General features: G+C 40.6%; 1 protein-coding gene across 2 annotated transcripts in view; it reads right to left on the reverse strand.

Annotated features, from left to right (window-relative positions):
• BEST3 (bestrophin 3) overlaps nucleotides 1–13,903 on the reverse strand; it is a 31,979-nt gene extending 18,076 nt beyond the window's left edge. The window contains exons 1-4 of one of the 2 annotated variants that reach the window (XM_008684282.2): nucleotides 13,752–13,903; nucleotides 10,539–10,633; nucleotides 9,841–10,074; nucleotides 929–1,083 (exon numbers count right to left, since the gene is read on the reverse strand). In XM_008684282.2, coding sequence (XP_008682504.1) covers nucleotides 929–1,083; nucleotides 9,841–10,074; nucleotides 10,539–10,633; nucleotides 13,752–13,903 — 636 coding nt within the window. Of the gene's footprint in view, nucleotides 1–928; nucleotides 1,084–9,840; nucleotides 10,075–10,538; nucleotides 10,634–13,751 lie in introns of those variants that run through there. The other variant, XM_040637255.1, reaches the window with a different exon arrangement.
• Between the last annotated feature and the right edge of the window lie 482 nt (nucleotides 13,904–14,385).

Consider the following 14,385-nt stretch of genomic DNA (forward strand, 5'->3'; position numbering starts at 1 on the left):
GACATTTAAAAAAATATTAAATCAGGACTTTATAGAACCATCCCCTACTCTGTTGAATCCATAATTTCCAACATGTTTATTGGCCCAAAGTGGTGGTGGAAAGGTGGGGGTTAGTATTTAAATAAGTCATTTCTATCCATTTGGTTAATTTCTGTGGAGGGCAGAATTTTTTTGTTGGTTTCCCTCTTTTGAAAACGTGCTTACTATAGATTTTAGAAAAAAAGAGGTACATCCTGCACCCCCTCCCCCAAATGAGGACTTTACAACACTTATATTGATAGAAAATATCTCGGTTTGGAGCAGGAAGGACTCGAATCCATTGAATATTCCTTTATCATGCATAAGTTATTATATAAGACTGGGAAGAAGAGTTTGTGTTAATTTGGGAGTTATTTTTATATCATTCATTCCTTTTGGCCTAATTCAGGCAGGAGATTGTCATGATACATGTCTATCTAGCCCTTCCATTAATTTGTTTCTCAGATGAACTTGGGGTTATTTCATTTAATGGAAACATCATTTTGTTTCCTGGCATATCTGAAAAGTTGGCTTAACCTCAGGAAATTCCAGTTTGGGGGAACCGACTGGGCAGGTTTATTTTTACTCCAAATTTTATTCTAATATCCTGGAGCCAGGAATGGTAAATATGCCACGTAGGCACCAGGTCATTCAGAACTCGTGGCAGCACAGAGCCTATTACAAAGCCTAATTCTGTTTAGACAGTTTCTAAGCTACCACCACGAATCAATGTGACTTAAAACCTGTGTATTATTCCTGTCCTGCATGTTGAGGGTTCTGATACTAGCCCAGTCTTTCTGGTTCCTTTGGAACCAGAACAAAGCAGACTCGTCCTGGTCTGACCTGTTATATCCAAATCCCTGTTGGTCTCTGATTAGCATCTTATACTGATGGTTTGTGATGTACTTACAGTCATCAATGATTGCAGATCAACACTGTCTCTGATTCTACCTTCCTTTCGGGCTTTAGCTGCAAGATTTCCAAACCAGATGAATGGAACCCAGTATTTCAGATGAGGAGATTTGAGATGGTCAAATAATTTTCTTTCATCTGCTGTCATAAAACCTTTAGCACAAAATAAAAACAGCGCAATTATGCAGAATTAGTTTAGCACTAATACATTACCATAAATATTTTCATGGTTACTACGCGAGCATACAATGGGGGGATATTAAAAATGCATAAAATGAAGGTTCTTGCCTCAAGTAGTTTATATTTGTATTAGACATAAGGAATGTGTATGTGTGAGTGCACACACACATGCGTGTGTGCGTGCACACGCAAGCTATCTAACAATAATGTATAAGGCAAGGCATGTTGGTAATCCCTCGTAGAGATGGCCAGTAGGAAGTAAGTTGACATTAAATGTGGACTAGAACATCTGGGGAAGGTTTCCTCTTTAGGTTCTGGTTTGTTCATCTAAAATTGGGAGTAAGAATACTTAGAAATGTTAGGATTAAAAGAATAAAAGCCGTTAACATATAAAGCACGCTTTTCCTCCTGACCGCTCGCTCCCTTCACAGTCCTGATCAGCCAGGTCCCCTTCTGTGAAGCCTTCCTTGATGCCTGTCTTCTCCCTCCCCTGGGATTTCTCCCCTTCGAAGCTCCCCGACAGTGCTCTCTGTTACCTTATGTTATAGGAATGTCATACATAAAGATTTCTCCTGCCAAGACCCTTTGGAAGGGCAAAGAGCGTGCGATCTTCATAGTGCCCAAAGCATATCTTAAAAGTATAATTTTTTAAATAATTTTTATTTTGTTATATTAGTCACCATACAGTACATCCCCAGTTTTTGATGCAATGTTCCATGATTCATTATTTGCGTATAACACCCAGTGCACCATGCAATATGTGCCCTCCTTACTACCCATCACCGGCCTATCCCAATCCCCCATCCCCCTCCCCTCTGAAGCCCTCAGTTTGTTTCCCAGAGTCCACAGTCTCTCATGGTTCATTCCCCCTTCTGTTTACCCCCTTCTTTCTTAAAATCTTTATTTGTGTGTGTGCGTGTCTATAAAACACAGTTTGCCTGAGCTTGCAGTGATCTCTCTAGCTTCAGTTTTCCTGGGTGTAAAAGAGAAATGATAATATCTCCTTCCCAGGGATGTTGCAGAAATTCCTGAGATGATGAATACATGTCAAGAGGTTAACATAACACTTAGCACATACTTAGCACTCAGTAAGTGCCAAGGCATAATACATTATGAAATTTTAGCTATCTACCCCACCCCCAACCTGCACACCAAGGAAAGAAGAGATTTGAATAAGAAGAGAGGAGAAACAAGGTAGCAGGTTTATTTAATAAACAAACACTTACTGAATATCTACTATGTACCAGGGTTTGTTCATACAAATATGTACTTTATTTTTTATTTATATATATTTTGGGGGGGTTAGGGGCAGAGGGAGAGGGAGACAAAGAATCTCAAGCAGACTCCCCACTACGCATGGAGCCCATTGTAGGGCTGGATCCCACGACTGAGCCACCCAGGCGCCCTAAAGTATGTACTTTAAAAGCTTGCAATTTACACTTGACTTTTTTTTTTTTTAATTTGATTGAGTCATTCAAATGGTACAGAATTCCAGAGGGGCCAAAAGAATATTAATAAGAAAAGTCAGTCTCATTTTCCCAGCCACACAGTTTCCATCTCTGAAGGAATCACTATGACCATTTTCTGTGTATCTTTCCAGAGAAATATCATACATGCTTAATTTTTAAGAACACAAATGGCTTTATACTACATACATATCTGTCATTTGTTTCTATTTTTTGGTTATATCTTGGAGATCTTTTTTTGTTAATATATACAGAGCAGCACTATTGTTTTTAATGGCTGCTTTCTAGTTAATCGTATTTACGAATCTGATTATTCCGCTGTAAGTAATCCCCCTTCCTTACCATGGAGGCTGAGCTTTATTTCCGAGGTGTCAAAGGAGTCAAAGGAGAAGTGAGACGTGCTCATTTTGAGAGTTACTGATTCATAGAGCCTTGGAGATACCTAGAGCTTGGTCAGTGTTTTTGAGAATAAGGGCCACTGATTATGGGTATCTGAGTGACTTGTGACATCTGTCACACATGGGGAGAGGGCTAGGCTCCACCCTCACCTACTAAATCAGATTCAGAAGGGCAGGAGTTCTCAACCCAGGTCTGCACGTTAGAGTCTCACATGGGTACTTCTAGAAAATAACTTGGCTTATCCCCAGAGATTCCGATTCATTTGGTCTAGAGTGAGTCTGGGCGTCAGCATTCATTGAAATCTTCTTGAGTGATTTAACGTTAATTGGGTCCAGGCAGTCGCATGTGTACCAAGCTCTGCCGGAAATTCTGACACACAGCAAGGTTTGAAAATTATTGCCCTGCCGAATGAAGATTCTATTTATTCAGTGTTTGAAGTAAACAGAGTATCAACTACAAAGCCAATATTTACCAACAGGAGACTCCTTTTAGATAATGCTCAGGTTATTTATATTAGTTTAGAAGGGTTCTGCCCGTGCCTGAGGAACCGGACTTTCTCTGGATGTCAGAACAACGAGCCTGATCATTCTCTTCTCGTTTCTCAGGGCATCTCAAAGTTGCTGCCTGATCCAAATACTCTGCCTTTTTTTTTTTTTTTTTCTTTTTAAAGACTTGCAGAGCATGATTGAACCTTGTTACAAGAAGTTAATAAACTTCACCTGTCTTGGCTCTGTACTTAAAGATTTGTGGCAGTGGTTCATCCTTTCCCTGGAAACCTATTCTCAGACATTTCATATCAATTGGCTAGTAGTTATATTCTTGGGATTTATACCGCAATTTTCAAAAATTACCCCATTTATGTACTGGCTGCAATCTGTGTCATTTGACCAAAGAATAACTTTACCTCTGCTTATTTTTTATTCAGGAGTATGGATCAATTTGTTCCTGCAAGTTCTTTCTTGGCTTGTTAGCAGAGTGAGGGTTTATTCAGTGCAGACACTAAAGCTAGAGTTAGCTTCTCCCCCAGGTAGCACACCCACCAACCGGAAGGGGACGTGCAGAGCAAGGAAAGCTGGTGATTTTTAATTTTTCAGCCCCGAGGTACAGAGAGTCCTTTGCTAGGCTCCGTGGAAGATGGATGACAGACAGTGATGCGTCCTCCGAGAGTGCCCAGGCATGGTGGTATTTGCTGTTCCCCACAGGGTCACACATCTCATCTAAAGTAACCCCGTCTTTGGAAATCAAGGCATTGGTCGATTACAAGGAAATCTATAAATTGTTGGTCAAATCAATTGAAAAAACTTTTGTTATGAAATGGAATGCTACCTTTATCAGTACCTCAGGCCACTGTAACCGGAGACCAGTGATCTTTTTCAGAATGCTGTCATTACTCTCATCTCTAGGATTGTGTGATCTGCAGATACTGATCTGCCACAGTTTGGTAGCACTGTCAGTTGGGCTGGTCCTCACACGACCCTGTGACCTTGACCTGTCAGTCTCCATGCCATGCTCCCTCGGGCCCTATCCACAACCCTGACATTGCTGTTTTATCTTGCTGTTAACATCTGCCCAGAGCTTCACTCCTCTCTCTTCCTTCTGGCTTTCTGGCCAGTTCAGCTCTGCTCAGCAATTTTCATACTTATCCCAAGAAACCTTAATATTTCAAATCAGAGTAAAACACACACACACACACACACACACACACACACACGTTTTTACTTGCAACTTGGATTGTGATTTGATGGAGTAGGACCTCCTACTTTAAGGCAAAATGTTATTGCCCTCAAGCCAAAGGCCTAATTAAGTCCGCTGATAAACAATATTGCAGTCTTTAAAAGATTTTCATCTGCTGTACAGTTGGTCTATTTAGCCTCAGTTGAAGCTGAGGCAGATGTCTTTTGCTTTTAAAGCAGAGTGTGCAAATGAGACTCTATTAGCAGAGGAACTGAAAGCTTGGCATCTCAAAACTTGAAGGCAGAATGGGTTCATTGCCAGTTCTTTCTGAAAGAGAAAGTTGTACATTCAGCATCTGAGCCGCTCTCAGAGAGATGACTTTTTCAGGAAGATTGCAATGTGCCTGGCTCAATTTCATCTCTCTACTGTACTTCCGAAATGAACGATTCAACTATAGCTCTCGTTTAAACTCAATGGTAGAGGTTTAGAAATCCTGTCAACTAGAAAAATCAAAGGGAGGTAAGGGGGAGAAAGATGGCATCACATTGTGACAGCTCTGTGCAGGGCAGTATGTCAGACTTTTTTTTTTTTTTTTAAACCATGATCCACAGTAAGATGCATGGGGTTCCCAAACAATGATTGGTTCTTCCAGCTGGTGGGCTCTCTGATATTTTCTGATCGGTTCCGTTCTATTCTATTCCATTCCATTCCATTAAAAATGCTGGTTGAAGCCATTAAAATGACTTAAGAACCCAATAATGAGTTACAACCCACAGTTTGAAAAGCTTGAAATAGGATATGGTTGAGTAAAATCAGTTTCTAGGATAGCAATGCTGACAAGAGACAGAGAACCTTCTCTCTTTTCCTGATATGAGTAAAACATCTCTACTCAGCCATATCCCTGTCCCCTGGTAGCTCACTGCCTTCTACACATGACACACAGGAAATAACACCCCCCAAATCAGTGCTCTTAACCCTCACTTGTCCGGGTGGCCCAGAATTTCATTTGCCCTGAGTGGATAGACCCGAGGTGATTTGCAGGTGAGGTTGGAAGAGTTAATAGAAGTGCTCTATGCTCTGGTACAGTGCTTCCTAAATTCTGCTGCATGTTAGAATGGCCGGGGGCGGGGGGCGGGTGCTTTTAAAATTCCTGATGCCCAAGGTGTTTGATGTATCAAATCCCAATCTCTGGAGGTGGGAGCCAGACATTGGTATTTTTAAAAGATCCTTAGTGATTTCAACTTGCAACAAAATTTAGGAATGTCTACCCTAGTGCACAGAATTGCTATGCCATTTTAGCATCCTCTGCCCAGTTCAAACATCCTGTGGTGCTTCCAGGAGCTCGTCTGAAATGGGGTTCTTGGGTGCTAAGCCCCAGATATTCTGATTCCGCCAGCTTCCCAGGAACGTGCAATTTAAAGTACCTGTGATAAATGAATGTAGTCTATAATCATACTTTGAGAAACATTGAGTGGATGCCTTGATTTAACTTTTAGAACTGTGTGGAATCTTCAAACCTTGACCCACTGAGACTACGCATCCATGGCATTAATTCAAGGAGGGCTAGTTCCTCTGTGTATTTTCTCTCCTGTGTAGAGCAAGTGTGCACAGGTGAGTCAAGTTTCACTCACGGAATAACATTCGGTCTGTTCTGGGCACATCATGTGAGACTATAGGGGTAACTGGCTCAGCCTGTAAAAGTTCAGCCAACAGGGAAAACTGGCACAGCTGTGAATACCACCGTCCCCTTGCTCCTCTCTCTGGAGCGCAGAGTAGCTGAAGATTTTACAAGGATCAAGGAGCCCCGGCGCCATGGAATGCTTCCAAAAGAACTTGAAGAGCAGAACACAGGGCAGAAAGTCAATACTATACAACATCTATTTGATTTTACTTAGTGAGAGAAGATCACAGGTTACATGATCTAAGTATGGCGCTAGCCTCCCAGCCAGTGCATCTAAAGGTAGAACTTGGGTCTCAACAGCCATTTGACAATTGGGAGCTTGCTTAGTTGTGTTAATGTCTGTTAACCATAAGTGCCACTAAAAATCCTGATGGGGTCTCCTCAGGCTCTCTCATAGGAGAAGCTCAAGGAACTTCATGTTAAGATTCTGGGGCTTTAGGAAAACTGAACAGTGCCCTTTCTTCAAATTTTACTGTTTTCTCTCTTTCTCTCTTTTTTTTTTTAAAGTAGGCTCCATGCCTCAGCCCAATGTGGGGCTTGAACTCATGACCCTGAGATCGAGACCTGAGCTGAGATCAAGAATCAGATACTTTACTGACTGAGCCACTCAGGCATCCCAAACTTTACTGTTTTCTAATCACTCTTATGGGCTACCAAGCACAGAAGGAAATAATTTTGGAGAAATAGAAAAGCGATGTACAGATATAAAGTTCAGCTGTAAATACATTTGTGTTTGTCTCTAAAAATGATTCATGTGAGCAAAGTTTTGTAGCAATTTTTACTGATCCTTGAGGACAGGGACCATATCTATTCTCGCTTATAGCTGTGCTCCCGTGCTCAGCACAGTGCCTGGCATATCATATACACTCCACAGATCTTTGTTAAATAAGCAAATGCATGACAGATTTAGCAACAGCTTTAGTGACGTTTCTTTTAGAGGAATGCAGATAATTTCCCATTACTTATTTTTGTGCTTCTGGTGAGTAATTTTGAAGAGAAATATTTTTTTCTTCTGATCACTGTGAAACACCAGATAAAATGTTTTGTTTCAGTCTCATTTCATAATGCAAACACCCAATTAAGGCCATCGCTTGAATCAGCGAAGGTCTGGAATTGTACACCTGATTTGACGGGGTGAGTGACATCTTCCAGGGCTGCTGACTGGAATGACTGGAATTTTCCAGGCCAGGTTTGCTGCCAATAGGCAAAATGATAGAGACTCTTCTGTTATAGCTCCTCTGGTAAATAACTGATAACAGACCAGTTTAGGGAATTTTCAGCATAATAGATATTATTTTACACTCTACTGTTATTTCTATTTTCGTGTGAGCAGAAATGAAACCATTCTATTTTTAATTTGAGAAATTTAACCTGTAACATCAAAGCATACGTATTACCCCAATAGCATGCATTTGGTCCTTTTAATATTCCAGAGTACCGTAACTTGACTGTCCAACTTAAAAGCAAGGAAAGTTCAGGGATTAGCAGGTGAATGACCTAGCTCCTCCGGCTCCGGTCAAGAGATTGCCAGATGCTTCAGAAGGAGATGCTGGTCTTTATTCTCCCCACCCTCTCACTCAGTTTCTCCTGGCTGGTCCTGAATCTTTGTGGCAGGGACCCTCCCTGAAGCCAGGCAGAGGTTACAGGGAAACTCCAATCGTCTTAAAACCCATTGTTTTTCAGAATGTGATCCAGGGACCACTTTGCCTCAAAGTGTCCAGGGGCTTGTTAAATCCATTCATTGCTGGACACCACCCCAGATCTACTGAATCCGAATCTCTGGGGGTGGTGTCTCGGGATCTGCGTTTTTGGCAATATTGATCTGTAACAATACCTAACGTACATTAAGGTTTGAGAACACATACTTTTTCTGACAGGCAATTTTATGTAGGAAAGTCACTTGACGGGAAGTAGGTTTTCTTGTGCCTTCAACATTGCCTCCAGCCTTTGCCCCTACACCTCTGGGGCCCCTGGGCTTTACTCACCAGCCCTCTCTGCCCTTCGGTGGAGCAGGTGTCCTGGCTCTGGGCTCAAGGCCTCTGCCAAACATTTTCCGCCATCCCTGAACTTCCTGTTCTTCCCAGAAACGTTGGCACAGGCCAAGGACAGTCAGACAGTGGCGGAGGCATGTATCCAGCCGGGGGAGCTTAGAAACTGACCCCATGTACAGACTGAGTCAGCCCTGTCTGCTGGGGAAAGGAGCAAGGAGTCTGGTGAGTCAGCTGCCAGTCCGCAGAGCGGGTGCCCACTCATGCGGCGAGCCATGGGGAGTCAGGAAGGACCCGGCCTCTGGAGTGGCTCCCCCAGCTTCCAGGCAGTGGTTTGGAACCTTTGCCTCGCTGCCCAGTGCACAAACTTTATGTTCCTGTGGGCACAAGCTGTCCAGCTACCGCCTTTTCTGCTTTTTGTGAGAACACTTGGGTGTGAATGAGAACAGCAGGGACATATTCACTGTGATGTCAGCAGTGGCCCCAGAGGCACCCGCCGGCCTTAGCCCCCTCCTGGCTCCGTCAGTTCTGTCCTTCTTCTGAGGCTCCACACAAACTAACTGAGTAACTGAAGTCAGAATGAGGCTCGTTATGCCCATGCATAAAACCTTCCAAAAAAGCCCCCCAGCACTAATCTTTTTAGAAAATCTCTTTTCAAGGACATTTCAGAAGAGGAGACTGGATACAGCAACCTAATCTGAGACTGTACTCAATATAAAGGCAGAATCATCTCATGGTTTTTAAATGTGTATTCATTAACATATCCCAACACACTATCAGATCGACTAGGAACAACCCAGCACAACAACCAATTTTTATTCAGTGCCTGCCAACAATGATCTCACTTAATCCTCATCCCATGGAGGGCTGGTTTAACAGCTTCTCTCTAAATATGAACACACCAAAGAGAACCATCCTCCCTACAGGATTTGTTCTCAGCATACTGTGTCCAGGAGCCCAGGTAGAATAACTGCATCTATTTTTTTTTTTTTAGATTTTTTTTTTAAAGTAATCTCCGCATACAATATGGGGCTTGAGCTCACAACCCCGAGATCAAGAGTTGCACCCTCTGCAGACTGAGCCAGCCAGGTGCCCCCATCTCCATCCACTTTGAGGAGTGGGGGAGAGACAACAGAGCCACACTGCCTAGATGAAAACTCACATTGCTGGTTCCTACAGGAATCTACTTTTAGAAAAGATCAGATGATATTAAAATGGTTCTAATAAATATGGTAATTATTATTATGGTATATTTACCTAAAGGCCATGTTACTCTCTGCCACTTAATTTGAAGTTGACTGTCTGCCATTTCCCCTCTTTTGCCCCCCAAGTAAACTTCTTGAGAGCAGTAACTATGTCTTATTCATTTTTACCTCTTAAAACTGTTTGAGGCACATAGTAGGTAATCAATAAATGTTTCTTGAATGAATGAATGAATAAATAAAAGAAAATTTCAGAGGAATTTTGAAGGTTCCCATCTAGGCTGAGAGGCGTCCAAGGAGGGCAAAGCCATTCACGGTACCTGCTTCAACCACGTGGTCCATCGTTGGGAACCTTTTGTACACAGCCGTGCTCACAGAGCGGAAGATGAGCAGAGACGTGAGATTGACGTAGCGCATCAATGTCCTTCTGAGCAGCCGCCCGTGCTCGTCCCTTCCATGAACACTGCTGGAGATGAGGAACATCAGCCTGTCTGGCCAGGGCAGATTCACAAACTGGTTCCACCATCGGTTCACTACCAGAGTAACATAAAACCCTGTAAAATAATAGCAAACTATAAAGCAATTTCTTACAGCAGACATGTTGACCCTGATGCTTTTTAGCAGAATTTCAGCCTTTTTAGGGATTGGGGTGTAAAAGTATGGTTTTATCCATATCTTATGATTTTGCCCTCCAAAAAAAAAAAATAAGTAATTTGTGCCTGGCAATGCCATAGCACCCAGTGAGTGGGTATTAGAGTTCAAATATTGACAGCAAAAATGGACTATTAGTGAAGAGGAAGCTTGATTGTCCAATAGCAAATGATGACCTCAAACTTGTTTGGTGTTAATTTAGCAAAAGCAGCTCTGAAGGCAAACCTTACGGGTGGTTCTGGTTCTATTGCAAGCAGTGGCTTTTCAGGCATGCCTCTGAGCTTGGAAACACTCCCATGCAGAGTCATCGGTGTCATCCTAACGGAGACAGCTGTGTGGCTGCATTCTGCGTGTGACCTATACTTACCAAGCACAAAGGTTACTGGAATTTGTTCAGCATATCTGTCACAGTAAATTGATAATTTTTCAAAGTAACGTTTTTGGGCTCCTGTAAGTAACAATCTGGAGCAAAAATAAAATGCACAGCCCTTTATGATATTATACTTTTGCACCTGCTTTGCAAGTGATATTCAGTGCAAACAATTAAGCACAAATAATTGTAATTTTTTTAAGGGAGCAATAATGTTCTTTTTCTACCTAAGCTGATGTATCTCAAAAGCTTTTTAATTGCTGAATGGTTCAAGTACCAATGTTTTTAGCACATAAATGTTATTGGCCATTAGACAGTGGGGTTTATTAACTTTTATTTTTAAATACTTTGTATTTCAAGCTTTTGTATGATGAATACATAGAGCACAATACCTCATGAAAGAGTCCAATTTTCAATTATTCATCAGGTATGCTTAAAAAAAAGAGTGTCTTGATGAAGTAAATTATAGTTATTAAGTTAATTACTAAATAATAACCTTAAATTCAGCATCTTGATCTTACTTTCTCCTGAATATGCTACTTAGCACATTCTTGATTATATGTGCTGTACTTCAAGGGATATTATAACTGTTCACTTTAAAGCCTACAATTACTTAAAATACAAAATAACACAGATATGAAGAAGTAAAAATTTTTATTACTATATTTGGTGGGTTTGTAGTTATATAATATAAATACAAAAATTTATATTACAGATCTGACCAAAACTCATTTTCTGGCATTGTTCGACATAAATTCATTTAATGAAACTATTACTGATATTTATATTATAGGGCGGGGATTCAGAGTAAGAAGAAAGTCTCAAGGCAGGTTAATTGTAATGGTCAAGATCTACAAAGAGGAGCAACACAGATGAATTTGCATAAAAGAATGAGAACAGCTGTTCCAAGGGAGGAAGAAATCCCTTGGAAATCCATTATAACATGTGTCAAAGGCCTGTTTGAGTCAGCAGAACTTGGATAGAGGAAGCAGAGGGATAATGAGGTAACAGTGAGCCAACAATCAGTTGCAGATGAAGAGCTAGTGCTGACAGAAGAGCTGGAGTGCAGGGTGGGCTTGGAGTTCCCGCCTTAGCTTTGGAGGAGGTGTCAGAAATTCTGAAGTCAGGAACAGGTTGCACGGGCCTATCAAGGTCATGTCAATGACAAGTCACAGCCAGAACAGTTTCTGACACTCAAATGGAAATGGTCAAAGAGGATTTAAACGTGGAAAGCACAGACCATAACATCAGATGAAGCCAGGTTTGAATCCCAGATTTGCCACTTACAGATTTGGACTTGGAACATATCTTTAAATCTCTCTGAGCCTCAGTTTTCTCATTTATAAATGGGGAGAATAATACCTATGTGTTAGGAATGTTATGAGGCTTAAGGAATATATTGTATATACAACTACTTAACATATGGTGTCATGCTTAATCGGTAATAAAGTGGTTATTATTAATAATTGGCCAAAGGAAAAAATATTCAGCTAATAGCTACACAGAAAGTTTACTAGCTAGAAAGTACTAAATTGGTGATTTTGTCAAGTTCATCCAAAAGTAAAAAGAGATATAATCAAATAAATGAATTCTGGCTTTGGCTTGTGATTGTTGCTGAGTATAATTATTGGCTTATAATAGAATTTTAAAACTTAGGATTATTAGTACACATGAGAATGACAGTATGTCTATATTTTTCTACAGGTATGTTTGATTTTCTTGGTAAATCCAGTTTATAGTTCTTGGTACACCTTCAGTCGAGATCAAGCATCTATTTTAACAAGATTTTACAGTTGAACTTTAAAAAAATGAAGAACGACTTGCACAGTTGATCATTGTTATAAATGTAAGCACTTCCTGGTCTTTAGAAAAAATATACGCATACAATTTTATGGGGTATAAATAAGATATTGGAGCAAAAGTTGAGGCCCCATGGAGCATTTCTGGCTACGACGCAGCTGCCCTAAGTGCTATTCTGTCCCAAGCAGTAGTAGCAGCAATAAACTCACATTAGTAAAAATAAACTAATGAGACAATTAATCTGAAACGTCATGTGCCTTCCACCATTTCATATTTTGAAGGATTAGGTGACACAAAAATAAATTGTCCAAATAATATTGTATTTATAAGACACATCTGAAAGATTATTAGAGGTTTGTAAATAAAACTTTCCCTTTACAGATATTTTTGATAGGCAGCAAAATAGCTCTTCCTTGTCTACTTTTGATAATTATCAGCTGGCCAAATTACTATCCCTCTTCTTCAGATGGAGTCCTGCTGCTGCAAAGAAGAAGGTGGGTAAGAGCAATGATAATACAAATTTGTTCATCTGTATGCAGGAAAGAACAAACGGAAGTACATAGAAAGGGTGGAAATACAGCCTCAAAAACCTTTAGCTTTTTTAAGTTTTAACTTCCCCCAGAGTAGAAATGTATGCAATCAATTTGAATAAAAAAAAACTTATAAAGCTTCTTTTTTGTATTACGGATAAAATTTTATTAAGGCTATGATTTTAATCATGAAAGTATTTCTTGGGCATGCTTTTGCTCAAATTTTCTGTCAATCTGACAGGCATAGGTTGTGATGTTATAAAGAATAAACATCTCCCATTGTGACTATAACATGCCCCGAGCTCAGAAGATATAAATAAAATAAATTAGTTTTTACAGGCCTTTATTTGGCTGAGGTATTGGCAGGATTGGCGGGCACCATCCTGGGTAAGATCTTGTCATTCCAGGCAAAAGAAAGGAAAGTCGCCTGATATACACGGACACATTAATCAGCTAGGTGGTTGCTATAAGCTGTCAAATCACAAATTGAAATTGTCAGTGACATAGCTGAGATAGGCACAAATGATTACCTGTGGCCTTTGCCATTCAAAATCATCCCTGAGTGCGGATTTAAGTATCAGTCTTCCCTTCTATACCTCTAGCAACGTTCTGACAGCATGACTAATACCTCGTTGTGACCAGTTACCGTGGGGCTGGCATGAGAGCCACCTGAATATGATAGTCGGCGTCTACTTCACATCCTAAGCTTGGCTAGGTGTGGATTAAAACACCCTGTCCTGAGTTGAAGGCGGCAAGAGAGGATCATGCAAAGGAGGAGGTTACATAATGCAAAAGTCAGCGGCAACCAAAGGCTCAGATTTTTGAGACTGTATTCTTACATGAGATTTGATGGCCATGTGAGACATGCAAAGGAAGGTACCTGTACACCAAACTTATTGCCGTGTAAAAAACAGCAAAGACAATAAATTCCCTGTACAGTAGTTTGTAGATGCTGCCTCTCCACTTGAGGAGTAACCTATGAAATCCAAAAAAAGTCGCATTTGCTACTTTACTGGAGTACGTGACAGTCATCCCGGAAAGCTTTTTTTTCCTAGAAGAGCAAGAAGACAAAACACAAGTAAAAAGCAATGTTTAAGATTGAGCATAAGTCTATGTCCGAAAGAAGCTCAAGCCACTGACCAGCCATCTCCCCATTCTACCTTTCTCTGTTTAAACAATTTGGAATTTGGGGATAAGCACCATCTCCGCGCTGAATCTTTTAGTAGGAAAGGGGAGGAAAGTAGTCTCTGGAAAGAGTGATATTAGAACTTGCCTTCATTTCTAAGTATTATTTTCAGGTTTATGGTCATCACTCAGTAATATTTGAATGAACAAATATGATATGTGAAATATGTCTTGATATATGCCTGTCATGTATTTTCTTAATCCATGGGAAGATTTAGGGTATCAATATGCTCTATTAATTGTCATTTTCAAAAGCACTAGCCAAACTTAACTGTTTGGGTCTTTATTTGATAAAGTACGTAAAGAAGTATTTATTTCAGCCTTAAATT

Source organism: Ursus maritimus, unplaced genomic scaffold (assembly GCF_017311325.1).
Source record: "Ursus maritimus isolate PB19 unplaced genomic scaffold, ASM1731132v1 scaffold_21, whole genome shotgun sequence".
Classification (NCBI taxonomy): Eukaryota; Metazoa; Chordata; class Mammalia; order Carnivora; family Ursidae; genus Ursus; species Ursus maritimus.